The sequence below is a fragment of the Melopsittacus undulatus genome, chromosome 2 (genome assembly GCF_012275295.1).
Source record: "Melopsittacus undulatus isolate bMelUnd1 chromosome 2, bMelUnd1.mat.Z, whole genome shotgun sequence".
Lineage (NCBI taxonomy): Eukaryota > Metazoa > Chordata > Aves > Psittaciformes > Psittaculidae > Melopsittacus > Melopsittacus undulatus.
The window spans coordinates 5,819,543-5,835,071 of record NC_047528.1 but is presented as its reverse complement, the minus strand read 5'-3'; the positions used below and the strand labels follow the sequence as shown (position 1 = coordinate 5,835,071).

The 15,529-nt window shown below is 39.1% G+C and overlaps 1 protein-coding gene across 1 annotated transcript in view; it reads right to left on the bottom strand.

Moving 5' to 3' along the window:
• The window catches only part of PICALM (phosphatidylinositol binding clathrin assembly protein), a 74,484-nt gene that overhangs the window by 33,901 nt on the left and 25,054 nt on the right, over nt 1-15,529 (bottom strand). The window contains 6 exon segments of the mRNA XM_034073209.1: nt 28-134; nt 1,428-1,539; nt 2,036-2,129; nt 4,842-4,944; nt 6,475-6,550; nt 9,121-9,263. Of these exon segments, the coding sequence (XP_033929100.1) occupies nt 28-134; nt 1,428-1,539; nt 2,036-2,129; nt 4,842-4,944; nt 6,475-6,550; nt 9,121-9,263 (635 nt within the window).

Sequence of the window (15,529 nt, the reverse complement as noted above, 5' to 3'; positions counted from 1 at the left end):
CTTAAATATTGGCTAACTGACATTTACCTCTGCAACTTTAAGGAACTCTGAGATCCGTGTCATTCTAGTGAGGAACTTCTTATATATGTCAAGGCCTTCTTTGCACTGGTTCTTTTTCATATCAAAGTATTTTTCTACAAAGAGTGAGAATACTTGCATTAAATAAGAAACCAAGAATTCTGCAAAGGATATGAGAAGTCAAAGCATATAAACCAAGACAAACTGAAAACAGCCTGCAGATGTGTTTGATTATGTTAACTGCAGAGGTCACTATGCCTAACTTGCACCAAGTGACAGAAGCTCCATCGAGCACAAGCTACTGCTCACATGCATGCAAACACCTTACCTTGCAGGTACTAGAGCTCACAAAAGCATAACCACCCTGAAGAGGACAATCAAATTTAAAAACAGGTCACCCAAAGCAATGTAAATTCATCATCTTGGCTGAAATAAGGCAATTTTACAATCTGGCAGTCAGACATCTACTCTGTTCCAGTGGCCATATATCAGGCAAGATTTGGATGTTTTCTGCCAGACTGATGCCTCATTATGATGTTGTCTACAACGAGGTGCAATTGATTACAAAACTGAAAGCACGAGGGTCCCACTAGGGTCCCACTCTCCTTGAATTAGCACCTTCAAGATCTGTTTCTGTATTAAGCTTCACTCCAAATGTGAATGAAAGCAACTGCATGCTAATTCTTACTGAGAGAAGAGAAGTAGACAAGGGCTTCAGACTGTCCTTTACTGAGTAATTCTGGGTTTTGCTTTCCATTTTGCAAGCACAGGATAATACCAGCAATCAGGCAGCTTGCTCCAATCACAGAATACAAGCAAACCAAGCAAACTAACAGATTACTTTCAAATTTAGGCTCCCCTGCATCTCCAGTGTGTGCAAGTGAAAGGGCCTGAACCCTGAATTTGCAATTCCCCTTAAACCAGAAGATATGCTCTAGAAACAGAAACCAACCAATCATTAAAACCAAGCAATATTCAAATTTCAACAGCAAAGCAATCACAGAAGGTGTGACTGCAAATTTGAAACTGACCATAGCTTATTCCACTTGAAAAGAAACAAAACCTGATCTTGTCTCTTAAAGGAAAAAAAGCTCATCGATACCATGATTCAGGTTTGCAAGCACTTCAATGAGACAACAATAAAGAAAGAAACAATAAAGCCACAATAAAGCAGTGCAAGTGAAGAAAATCATGACTTGGCTTCACTTTCACAAGTTTACCCATCCCTGTGCAATGGAAAATGCAATTGGACAGAAAAAGACTTGGAAATATTGGTGTTATTTCCAGTTCAAATTTATTTTGATGTTTCACAATAAGACTATTTCAACTTGTCAGAATTACAGCTCTTTGTAATTGTTTACTGAGCATCCTCCCCAGAGCTTAATGTTGCAGAAAACAGTTACATTTACCTAAGAGGTTAATAATCCCTTCGTTATATGCCGCAAACAGTCTAATGGCATCTTTGAAGAGGAGCATGAAGGCAGCATTAATTACACCGTTTGTAAGTTCATTGCTATTGACCTAGGAAGATCAGAGAACAAAGTTAATTTAACCAGATTGATCCCTTATTGGAAAACTTCTAGTTGAACTCCAATTCTCTATCCCAAGGCATGCTTTCCATTCATTTCACAGGCTATTAATGGAAAGTAGCAGCATAGCACATCAACACAGGATCAAATCAAATCATTTTGGCACACATTTTTGTTAACTAATGTTAACTAACTAGAAGACAGAGGGCAGAAATAACCAACTTTTAAATGAACAAACAAATCTTACATAGTAAGAATACACAACAAACACTAACTTAGCACAACACATTCTCTCCAGTGGGCAAATACTTGTTTTCTTCTGATTTCTTGGAAATATACCAATGAAGAAAACACTTAGTGCTCTTTAAGCTGTGCAGATAACATGGAAGCACGTTCAAAACCTTTAATCTTGACCTATTTTACAAGCCTGTGCAGGTTTGCACAAAGTCAGTAGTATACATTAGACATGCATATATTGCTAAACTTACATTGAAGTCGAGAAGTGCATCCATTTGATTTTGTATAATTGGTACAGTTTTTAGGAGTTTTTCTGTGCTCATCGTTCTCATCACCCCATCAGCCCTGTTGGACAAAACAAAAGAACATTCTTCACCTGAATTTTGAAGTCAATTGTTAGTGAGAAACAATGTAGAAAATAAAATAGGTCATCAGACAACATTTAAATCGTTGCCATTCTAAGCAGGCATTCTGGTGTTCAGGAATGCTGTCTAGCCAATACAATTGTAATAACTGCAGTGTACAGAAACAACAGCTTGTTTGGCCGAAATATGAATCCAAGATGAGTTTTTATTCAGAGAAAATTAAACTGATAGTGCTCAGAAATATATATCTAGAGAGAGCAGAGATATGATGCATCAGGTGAACATAAAACAATCCTCTGAAGGTTATTTCTGAGGCTCATTTTTACCTATCCTTTTTCCAATCATCTGATGGTTATTTTATGTCAGTTTGAATGGTTTTCTTTGCAACTAAAAGCAGTCAGGAAGACTAAACAAGAACAGAAAGTTTATAGACTACACAGCACTTCCTTTTAATGGCTGATTAGGAGTATTTGGTTATTTTATGAATTATTCAGATTTAATAGGCTAAGATTGGCTGCATATTTGAAACAACTTACCAAATGAATACCAAAAATACCCCAAGGAAAGCAACAACTGAGGAAGAGATTAAATCACCTCAGTGACAAGAAACAACTGTTTTCTGTAAGGCAAATCAGCCTGCCTTGCAGTTAGGTCATCAGCATGCACACAGCAAACCAAATGTTTCCTGCAAGTGCACGTCTTGCAGTGCATCTGCACAGAAAGGCTGTGGCTGCTCTCCAGGCTGGAAAGCAGCAAGGAGCACGCTGCTTCCAACCTTCTACTTGTGCTGGTTACTACATCCTAACAGCAAACAGCAACTGCAGTAAGTTTAATGTGGCAGGGCAAGGGTGTGGAGCGCTTGAGGAAAACTGAGGTGTGGAAAAGGCAGGCTGCTACCACCACAAGTGATTCTTGCTGGCTTGCAATATGCTGTGGGCTAAATAATTCACCTCATAAGGCCTGAAACACCTGATTGTAAAACAACTGTGTAACAATCAATAGTGTATCTGCAGCCACCTGACCACACACACATCACCTATGTGGAAAAGGCTAAGTGGTTTGTGGGGCTGGCATTCCAACCATCTCTAAAGGCAGAAAGAGAAGAAGGAGCACAAGCATTCCCCTTTTATTTTACCATCATACTTCAAAACTAAGGGGACTCTATACTATTAGCAAGGAGGCATAAGGGATTTGGACTCTTGTTCTGCAGCCAGTTCCAAATGCCTTTATAACACTAAAGCAAGTTATCATTGGACAGCCAACTACTGCACTTAGATAATTTAACAGTTTAAAGTTAAGATTTTTGTGGGTTAAGAATTCAGTTTTTAGCTTCCATATAAATTAACCTGTGTAAAGATGATAAAGAATGTCCAAATGTAAAACTAAAATTAGGGTTTTAAACTTTAAAAAGCACTGTACACAGAGATAATAGAAAAAGATGGAAAGACTTTTAACTATCACCAGCTCTCCAGCCTTCCGATGAAGATCTTCAGATTACTTCTATTATTCACTGTAACATGCAATTAATTCAACTAGTGGTGCTCTGCACTGTATTGTTTTATATGTAAAGAGGTACCTAGTCTTAAACAACTAATTCCTCTTCAAGGAGCTCACTTTCCAGGGAAAATTTTAATGCCTATACACAAAGTATGAATTGCACTACATTTACAAAGGTTGTGGACTTTATATGGATGTTTTGGGACAGGAGCAGAGAAACACAAGGAAGGACTGCAAGGTGTTTCACAGAACACTCATGTTGCAGTTTCAGCTGGGATATACAGACTTAATTTTCTTCCTAGTAGCTGGTGCAGTGCCAGATTTTGGATTTAGTCTAGGATTAATGCTGATAACATACCAGCATTTTAGTTGCTGCTCAGGAGCACTTACCCTGATAAAGGACTTTTCAGTCTCCTGCTCTGCCATTGAGGAGGGGCACAAGAAGGAGGGAGGGAGCAGAGACAGGACACATGATCCAAACTAGCCAAAGGGGTATTCCATACCACAGCACGTCATGCCCAGTATAGAAACTGGGGGGAGTCACCTGGAAGGGCTAGATTCACTGCTTGGGTCAGGCTTTGTATCGGTCAGTGGGTGGTGAGCAATTGCATAGCACATCACTTGTGTTTCTTGCATTTAATTCATCTTTTTTCTTTTAAAATTATTATTATATTTTACTTTATTTCAATTATTAAACTGTTCTTATCTCAACCTGCAGGTTTGACTTTTTCCTGATTCTATTCCCCATCCCATTAAGGGGCTGGAGAGAAAGTGAGTGAGCTGCTGCATAGCACTTAGTTGCAGGCTGGGGTTAAACCACAACATTTAAACATTCCAGAGCAGGAAACACAAGTAAATTGCATAGTTCCCTATACTGCATGCAAGACAAAGTAACTTTGTGATGCATTGTGAAAGATTTCTCTAAACTTCTACTTGGTTTGATGCATACCATTTTTCATTTCTTTATATTAAACTGTTAATGCCTAAAGAAGCCAAATCACAACAACTGAAGTAAGATATTTTTGCAATATACATAACTGAGCAATGGAGCCTTTTTGTGTCATGGGAGACATTCAACTGCAAGAAGCAGACGTTACTGCTCTACTACGCTGGAGCCAACTGTGGTATTTTCCACTCTGAGGTTTTGCCTTATGCCCTGTAATTCAATATAAGTAAAAGAAAACACAGCTCTTACCCTCTTTTTACTTTCGTGAAGTCAAAAGCCACTTGTCTATAGGAAACTGCCTTTTCATTCAGATACCTGCTATATCGTCTGATAAACGTTGACATGTTGTAACCTAAAAAACAAGTTCCAGAAGCTTATTACTTACCCAGTCAATTAAAGAACAAGAACCTTAGTCTAAAAGTGCAAGACAATAACTCAAAACAGCTTCATTAGCTATCCAAAAGCAGGAAACAATATAGTCTGTTATGAAAAATAGAATACATCATTGTATTTACCATGTAAATCAGACAATATGGAAGTATTTGGAAGTCCTGACCAACATATAAGTTTACACTTCCAAACAAATTACTTCCAAAAGCAAAACAAGGTATTTTTATGCAAGTTCTCTCATAGTATGATAGAAATTGCTATCAAATAAATTGGACAGAGACTTGGAGGACATGGTTTAGTGTGAGGTGTCCCTGTCCATGGCAAGGGGGTTGGAACTGGATGATCTTAAGGTCCTTTCCAACCCTAACTATTCTCTGAGTCTATGATTCTACATGCATTCATGAAAATGTTCACATTGGCTCTACAACTTTCATTTGGAACAGAATAAAGAAAAGGCATTGAAGGAAATATTAAAGATATGACAAAAATCCTTCAATGTTAAGGCAGTGGCAATAGGAAATGTTTTGATAACTGTCAGTCTAAGGATAAAGCCCAAGAAACAAAATCTGTTTGTATATTATACTGAGACCTTGGAAGTTAAGACTCACTAAAATGAAGCAATTTGTAGACCCTTGTTATTACTGAGAATGATTTGTCCCCAAGCCACCACCCTGTGTGCCTGTTTTGTGGCAAAAATGAGAAGTAGCTATAGGAAAAGTAATGCAGAAGGTAAGAAACCACCTCAGAAGACGAAGACAAAAGCAACATTCTTCTCTGTGAGGGTGCTGAGGCGCTGGCACAGGGTGCCCAGAGAAGCTGTGGCTGCCCCATCCCTGGCAGTGTTCAAGGCCAGGTTGGACACAAGGGCTTGGAGCAACCTGCTCTAATGGAAGGGGTCCCTGACTGTGGCAGAGGAGTTGGAACTGGATGGGCTTTTAGGTCCCTTCTAGTCCAAACCATTCTGTGATTCTACATATGACCAGAACTGCACTGAAATGCAGCTAAGAGTTTGGAAGGGTATTTCACCTGGAAAATCTGAACCAGAAAACTACTTATTTGCCCATAAAATTAGCCTCAAAGATGGATGGAATGGCCTGTGAACAAATTCCCAAGTTTATTTCTTCATTTAGACAGTTCATGTCTCACTGACGCTGTATCCAATGTACATATGATGAACTGTTGAAACTGAAGCTACAAATCAAAATATACCTCTTCAAATGGAGAAATCTCTTCAGAAATAAGAGGAACAGTTGGATCTGTTTAGCTAAAAGAGTCAGAAGCAATTATAGATAAACCCTTTTCTGAAAGATACAACCAATTCCTCCAGCAGACAGCTTCTGCTATGCCACAACAGCACTGAAGTTAAGAAATGCTGTTTGGGGTAAAACAGACAGAGAAATTACTTCTGATATGACAGCACCCATTAGAGGTACCAAGTTTCATTGACTGTCCTCCAGCACTCTACCAACTTGTAATGAAAAAGTCACCTTACCTTGCAATCCACTCTTGTCTAGGAAATTGCTCAGATTAAACAACGTGTTTCTGGACGCCAGATACTGGATAAAACGCTGGATGAAAGGAAAAATGGAATGCTTTTACTAGGTTACCCATGAGCTGAAACTGAGGTAACAGTATTAGGAACTCTTTTTAGCCAGCTTATGAAATTCAGCTTTTATACTGTAAGACTGATGTCAAATCTGGAAGCTATTACAAAAACTCAAGTGAACTTTCAAATGAAGCTACTTGTAATTTTCTATGTAAAAATCTATGACAAATCAAAGTGAAGCAGAAACTGCATGAAGGCCTCTGCTTCAGAGACTTTGTTTATTTGAAGCCAGCATATAGAACTGGAAACTTCTGACCAAATCCCCCCAAATCCATGCTCATTTTACAAGTTCATACTTGTTTCATTGACCTCAAGTTTATAACAGATGATTTCATTTTACCCTTCAGCTGAGGCTACTTGGTAATACTCAGCATGCATGTGTAATGGTACTTAGCTTAAATATGAAAAAAAGGTGATATAAATGTTAGTTTGCTTACAAATCAAATGTTAAATAAACATAAGAATCCATACAAAGCATTAACACAGTATCACAATTAGTACATCTTATTAGTTACACCTAATTCTGAATTAGGTTTCACAACGTGATTTTCATCTTGCAAAGACGTTTCAGATCACTGGCACCACATCTTAATTTAGTAGGAAAAATAGCTCTGTCATATGAACCATTGTATAGAGAGCTGTTATAAAAATAAACCAAACATTCACTTGCAATAACATTTTGACAGAGGAAAAAAATAGTTCTGATTAGTGTAACATATACCACTGACTTATTTTTGTTGGCATAAATACATAGGTTATGTTGGAAAAAGACTGGAGAAGTGTAAAGGCACTTCAGTGCTCTGCTGTAACAGAACGCAGCAAAAGCTGCAGAACCAAATGCTTTTCAGTTTTTTTGCAAAGGGATTTCCAGATTCTCTAAGAACTTGTGGATATTTTCATCATCTCAAGCATTGGAACAGGCTGCCCAGGGAAAGGGTTGAGTCACCATCCCTGGAGGTATTGGAAAGTCGTGCAGATGTGGAGTTTGGGAACATGGTTTAGTGCTAGACTTGGCAGTGCTGGGTTAACAGTTAGACCCAATCTTAAATCTTTTCCAACCTAAACGATTCTATAAGCACTCAATTTCCATGTTCGTTGATCAAGAACTATTTCTATGTATGAAAAGTTTCATCTTGAGTGCCAATCTAACCCTCACTACTTCTATAACACGTTTGGCAAGCAAAATTTGGCAGTTTTATCCTTAAAATACAAAGTATTTCAGACAATGGACTCATGAAATACCTTTAATTACTATGAAGTATACTGGCATCAGTTTAAAAATGTATATGACTCACAATGCGAGTATACCAAAAGCATACAGACTATTTTGGGAAGTGTCAATTATCCCAGCGACAATGCTTAAAGTCAACATGAGAAGTTTGCCCTCTTGTGGCTGACTTAGCTTCAAAGAATAGAGTTTCACCAAGGCATACTCTGCAGCTAAGCTGCAAGAGAAACCATTATATATAACCCATCACAAGCCAGCCAGTCAGCCAGAGGAAGCAGATACACAACCTGTAAAAGCACTGCAGCCCGAAATGAACAGTTTGGGTTCCTTCTACAAAACCCTATTATAATTTTGAAAAGCTATCCCTCTTAATTCCAATATTAATATCTTTACTGTGAGGGTGCTGAGGCACTGGAATGGGTTGCCCAGGGAAGCTCTGAATGCTCCATCCCTGGCAGTGTTCAAGGCCAGGCTGGAGAGAGCCTTGGGTGACATGGTTTAGTGTGAGGTGTCCCTGCCCATGGCAGGGGGCTGGAACTGGATGATCTTAAGGTCCTTTCCAACCCTAACTATTCTATGAGTCTATGATTCTTACCTTATACTGCCTGCTTGCAGTAAAAAAGAAGGTTTAGAAATACTTTTTAAGGAAGCCTTAAAGGTTAAAATTTTAGGAATTTTTTTTTTTAAAATACAGAAACTTCCAAGCTGCTGCATTTTCCATTTGAAAAAATAAGGCCCCAGAGGAATTCCAGTTGTGGAAGGAACCAGGCTCACTCCCTTTTGTGTAAACTGGGGTTTTATTTAATTGTTCTACAGTATTTGATGCTATTTTGGTGTTCAAACTCAAAGCTAGCTCAGAGGCACACATTCATCTTGACTGCAAAGGGCTAAGGGGTGATGATGGAAATCAGTTCAGAATCGAGTTATCAGGATAAAAATACCATCTGGATTTGCTGGAGCATGAACCTGAAAAAGCTTCCACATCTTCAGCTTCCAGAATCCCATTCCAAGTTAATTTCTGTTGGGTTTGGGGGTTCTTTTATTATTAGAATAACACCACAGGAAAAAAAAAAAAAAGGTACCTCCAGCATTCAGGACACTGATTGTAAAGTTATAAGCTATATTTAAAATAGAAACAAACTAAATAGCTAACATATAATAAGACCTGTGTTCATGCAGGGTTAAGACACAAAGAAGCAAAACTAAAGCTTTTCTTACAAAGACCATTAGTGGGAAGCATTTAGCTGACATTTATAGAAATGAAGTGCTATAACTGTTCCCAGACATATCATTTTTGGTCTTACCTCATTTCCATACACCATTAGATGATGGGTTGTGATGAGGGATTTGAAGACCACTACCCAGCTACTGTTGGTAGTTCTTTCAAACAAACTGTCTGCCAACTGGGGGATGTTCACGTTCATCTCATTTGTGCACTGGATTAAATCTGCAATACAGGATTTTTTTGTGATTATTATTATGAGTTCTGTGAAGGAACATCAGTGACATACAAAAATATCAGTACATTCATTCTATATAGTGGTATTTTCCATGAAAGCTGAGGGGCTTTCTAGCAAGATAAATAATTACTTGAAAATCACCATGGTACTGGGCTACCAGAAGCTTATAACACACACTCAAGTCTGCTCACTGCCAAGATTCCAGGTATTGAATTGCTTTAGCAGTTGCCTTAGAAGGCCCTGGAAGAGAAGTACCATAATGACTTAAACTATCTCTAACAACTCCCAGCTTTCAAACATCTAAAGCATTAAATAACAAAGTAATTCTTACATGCTGCCATTTCATTAAGTTTTACTAGAAGATTATGAGTAGAATTAACTGTAACCTCTGATTTCTGGCCTTTTAATGAACCTGTAAACCCTGCTAGCTATTGGTTCAATGTGAGTCATAGAAGGTTCAAATATTGCTTAGTCTTGATACAATGCTATCAACACCTTTAAAAGGGCAGAGGAAATGTTAAGTGAAAAAAGAAGCCTCCAGCTACAATGTCAGAAGCTTGGCAGATGAATTTAGTTATAAGTGGGTTATTAACTGAAAAGATTAGCTAAAACAAAGCTATCCAATTCTTGTCCAACCTGGAATTCCTGTAGACAAGATCCAGTGACTCTTCTAACAGCTGTTAAAAAGTTACCATGCTTGTCATTATTCTAGCTTTGCTACTGTCACAACTGTATAATCAGTTAGCCACACTTACAGTACAACTAATAATATAATATACTATTATAAGTATATAATAATGCAGTAACTTATTGCCAAATGCTGATGAAGGAAGCTATGACTTAAGATCACGATGCTGCAGTGACAAATACAACACAAACAACTACTTTAACATCTGGATGTGATGTAACACAGCTTGCCAGCATTTAATACAAAGCTTAACTTAAAGGAACATAGTGCAGATGGCATTTTACTACTGTTACCACCCCAAAAATAAAACAGTAATTTTCACTCAAACTGCCAAAGGTCACAGCTCAGTCAAGATCAAGACTTGACTAATCCCTGTGCCTGTCTACGGCACAGGGCTTATTCAAGTTACTAAGACTAAGTAGAAACATCCATTTAATCTTTAACCTTTGAAGACAGTTTTATATCTGAATGAACAACCACTCATCACAGAGGACTTGTGAAAGACAGGATTCTCCTTCAGCTGGAGAAGCAGAGAAGTGTGGCTACCACAAACCAGGAACTAGCATGGTCAGGACTGAAAGAGCTGCTACTTACAAGTTAAAGTATTAAAGGAAGCAAAGCAGGAAATGATTTCTACATTCAAAATGTAATGAGATGGTGAGATTAGACGTTCCTTTATCTACAAATAAAACTGTGATGACTACAGGCATTCATGACCTCATTTTTAAGTCAGGGTTATCTATTATTGGATGATGATTTGGGGCTGTTAAGACAATGCAAGGATATTACTCAGCAAGAGATCTGCTCTGAACTGGATCATTAAAACCAAGCCCTGCAGCATCCTGATCTTCAGGTCCTCCCACCTAAGTAACAACACAAGCAGTTTTGTGCAAGGCTATCCAGCAGGAACACATATTCAGTACAAAGGTATATGCATCATGGGATGCCAAGTCATACATGTGGGCATAAGAGGTGCAAGTGCATATTAGAAAGTGAGAACTTCTATTAAATACAACATTTGCCAACAAGTCAACAGTGACAGAGGTGCCCCTTAAAAATCCACTATCTAAAATTAGTTAAAAATCTCCATTCTGGATGGTATCTCGTGCTGGAATAAATGTCTTCTGAAACGCCACTGGACTTGCAAATGATGTTTTGGTATCTGTTGCAGTGCGTGAAAGAAAACAGGCTCTGTAACCCAGCAGAAAATCATCCCTCACAGGAGTGACGAGTGTTTATGTGGAAAGCATATGAATGACCTTGGGGGGCAGGGGGAGAGAGGGCAGGCACATTAGGATGGAGAACTAATAGCCAGCTGGGAAAGAACATAGGCAAGAACTGAAGTACATAAGCAAGTCTGGCCCTGACTGGGGCCCTGTACTAACTGTGATACACAGTTAGTACAAACTAAGTTTAGCAAAGCATGAAGTTTCTTTCTCTACAGAAACACCGGTTGAGTATCACAGATATGTCTAACAGCCCAAGATGCCTACATCATGTACACTTCAGAAATGTTACATCTGCCTAAAGGTTCTTTGGGTGTATTTGCATGAGTGATGTTAATTAGGTAAAGAAATATTTGCACAGTTAAACCCAAATTACATCAGCAATTTTTGTGCTAACCATAGCACAAACCCAGCAGACAGCACCCTGCAGCCCACACTGCCTGTTCAGGAATACTGTCATATTCAGCGTTCCTGCTTATTTATCCTATTCCCACAGACACCCTTCATTAAGGGAAAGGAATGAATATATCATTATTTTCACATCCTACACTTTACACAACTCGTCTTACACCCACCTATGAAAATAGTAGCTACATGTTTTGAAACCCAAGTGCCCAAAGCAACAAAACTCAAGACTGCTAGTTACCGGCTATGGTGTGGTATATATAACACAGGCAGGTATATAACCAAAGGGCATGGCACTAAGGGGAATAGCTTTAACCTTAGAAAAGAACAGAAAAGCATAACCTTTGGTGAATTAAGCGTGATAACTGTTTCATCTTTGATCTTCTTTTCATAGGAGAGAAGGAGGAATTAAATTAGAATTGAACACTAACCCCCATCAATACTACAGAAAGGAAGGTCACTTTCCTGGGAAGAAGAAACTTATCTCAAAGCTGGTAAAACTTCCACAGCATAAGATACAGTGCATGCAGATACTAAATAATAAACGTTGATCTTTGTTTCAAAGTTCACTGCTGAGAATTTTAAGTTAAGCTTGCAGCTGTCTGGGAAGGTTGTATAAGGGAAGCTCAGACAGCAAGGAATGCAGAGTCATATCCATGGAGGCAGAGACAGACCAGAGAATAGCCATAAACATAGAACACACGAGGCGCAAGCAGCTGAAGGAGGAGGGTTTATTCCATCTGCAGAGCAGAAGACTAAAGGCAGAGAGAGGGCAGACACTGTCAGGGATGGGGCAGCCACAACTTCTCTGGGCACCCTGTGCCAGTGCCTCAGCACCCTCACAGGGAAGAGCTTCTGCCCAAGAGCTCATCTCAACCTCCCCTCTTTCACCTTAAATCCATTCCCCCATGTCTTGTCCCTACGTGCCTTTGTCAAAAGTCAGTTCGGTGAAACACGAAGACTGTCATCTTGCTGTGAGAGTGGCTGGTGAAGCACTACTGAAGTTTATGCTAAACCTGCATATGTCACATCACAAGTTACTTACTAGAACAGCACAGCTAAGAAAAACAAATAGAAGCAGTACAGACACCTCAAACTGACCACTTCAATTTTCTACTACCCTTTTACTGCAGCTATTTTAAAATGAGCACTTGCTTACTCACTCAATCCATATTCATGTTTGCTAAAACAGCTAAAAACATAAGACTGTTCTGCTACAAGACTCAGCAGTTGAGCTTGTCCAGGACCAACTGCTGCAAAATAAGGGGGTTTTAAATACTCACGTGGAAATAACTTGGGAATAGAAGTTATTCTAGACTACACAATGCCTTCCTAAATTGGGAAGCTATGGTAGAAGGAGGGACCTACAGAACAGCATCTCCAAGTAGCAGTTGCAATGAAGGAGCTCATTACCCCAGTGCTGATGAAAAAAACTAAGCTAAACCATGGCAATAGACAGCTCTTCCAGACTAGCAAAGTTTGGTCTAACACAGGACCAAACCCAAAGTATCTTCAGAATAAGAACACTTTGATCTTCCCTCATATGTGGATGTTGCAGTTTTCATGAAGTTGACTGGAAAATGACTAAGAAAAAAGTACTGCAATCCTGGGAAGCCGCTCACATATGATATTCAGACTAAGTACATCCAGAAACTAAGTCACTAGTCCTGCCAAACACTCAGGCAGTTTGCATTGTAAGAATGAGCCCAATTAACTCCTTTTTTAAAGGTATTACAGAGCTCAAAAAGAAGAGCAGAGCACTTCACTACTACTCCTATTCAAAGGAGCCAGTTTTCACGCTGCAGCCAGCCTTTGTCTGGATGGCATATTTGCTTTTGATCCCTGCTAGAGATATTACTGTTGTAAAAACTCAGTGTCTCCCAAAACAGCTTCTCCCAGGAGTCAAGCCTGTGGCTGAAAGCCCACCCACAGCCACAGAAATTGGTGTCACAGATGCAGAATTGCAACTTAGTGCAAGAGTCAGTGTGGAAATGGTCAACTGAACTCTCCAAAAGGGGCAAAATTCACCTTAGTGTGTATTTGAACTTCACAAACTCACACACGCTAGAAGTATAAGGCACGATTAAAGACAGGCATGTACACCTTCACCACATGAAACAAATGTTTGCTTTCTCCCATGCCTATGTAAAATCAACATACAAAAGACACTATGGATGATTAATCAAACAAAACACATGGTCACAGCCTGAGCTTATTGTATCAGAATATACACAAGCTTAGCTCCAGGTCCAAGAGGAGTCTCCAGTTTAATTCTGTGATCTTCCACAAACACACATGTACACAGCTATGCCCAACAAGTCCTATATATGAATAGTTCTTTGATTATGAAGACTAACAAAGTACAACCCTACTAGATCACTTCTCTGTATCATTACCTTTGGACACTGTTAAGTATCCCTACCACAAGGTACTGAACAAAGATTAAAGGTCATTCTGAAAAGACAATACACTTTTCAGGTAGCACATAAAGCTTTAATTCAGATAAACTCAATGCTCAGACAAAGAAAACACTGTGATAAAATAAATACATATATAATCACACATAAAACTCACAAGTAATTGTTAACATCCTGCTGCTCCAGAACAGTCAGAATAAATCTACTCTAAAACACATAAAGTCAGAAGTTCAGTTTACCAGAAGTGCAGTTATCAACGTTTTCAGGAAGCTCTCACTTGCCTTAATACTTCCCTTTTTTCTTAAGAGGGTGAACGCCAGAAACCATTATTAGCATTTAAATACTTATCAGTGGATCCAAACTACAAGCCAAGCATGCATCAGGTCAAGTTTACCTAACCAGTTAATTCATAACTGAAGCCAAACCACACAGCAAAGCAGTTTCTTTTTTAAATATAAAAGGAAAATTAAAACATTTCTTGAAATAAGTGAGTACTTAGGAACTGATGGTATAGAGAAGTTAATAGAACACAATCACCTATTTAGCACATGTAGTACCTTTCAAGCTGAAGAGGTAACATGCTAGTGACTGGCATTCTACCTGCACAAGGGAACACTTGTGGCTAATGACTGTTGGTGGAATATAAAACAGTGTCTACACTTAAAATAATCCTACTCAAGAGGGTGCATTTGCTTATGATCAATTCCCCTTTCACCTAAGGCCGTAAGAAATGACTGCAGTAAAGTACTTGAGCTAAAGATTTAAAAACCTATTGATAGCTTATTTTTTTCCTTAGGGGAACAGTTTCTCCACAAGATGCAGCATTCAAACCTGAAACACTTCTGCTTTATTACACTTTTGAAAACCATGTACACTGGGGAAAATTTCAGAGCCTTCACTGAACCCAGCAGCTGAAAGAAAAAGATACAGGTGTCTGCTGTGCTAAGATTCAGGTGCAGTTCCCTTCTCTAGCTGTCTACATTTCAGTTCATACAATGGTTTGGAAGGGACCTCAAAGCTCATCCAGTTCCAACCCCCTGCCACGGGCAGGGACCCCTTCCACTACAGCAGGTTGCTCCAAGCCCCTGTGTCCAACCTGGCCTTGAGCACTGCCAGGGATGGGGCAGCCACAGCTCCTCTGGGCACCCTGTGCCAGCGCCTCAGCACCCTCACAGGGAAGAGCTTCCCAGTATCTAATCTAAATCTACCCTGTCAATTATAACTTCCAAGTTACACCAATTGCCACTACATTAGGGTTTAATTTTATTTAGTACTTTTTGCTTTACACAAACATTTTTATCACTGAAACAGCACAACAAATGTCAAGCGCTCCCTCAGTTGGTCACTGATCTTAACTGAAATGCAAGTACTGACTACAAACATGTTAAGTATTTAAACAGGTAAGGCATTAACAAGGGGTACATGAGAATGTCAGCAGAGATAGGACCCTTTACCACGTAATGACACAGTGTAGGAACAGAGAATGTTGTCAACTTCCTTTAGGAATAAGGTGACAA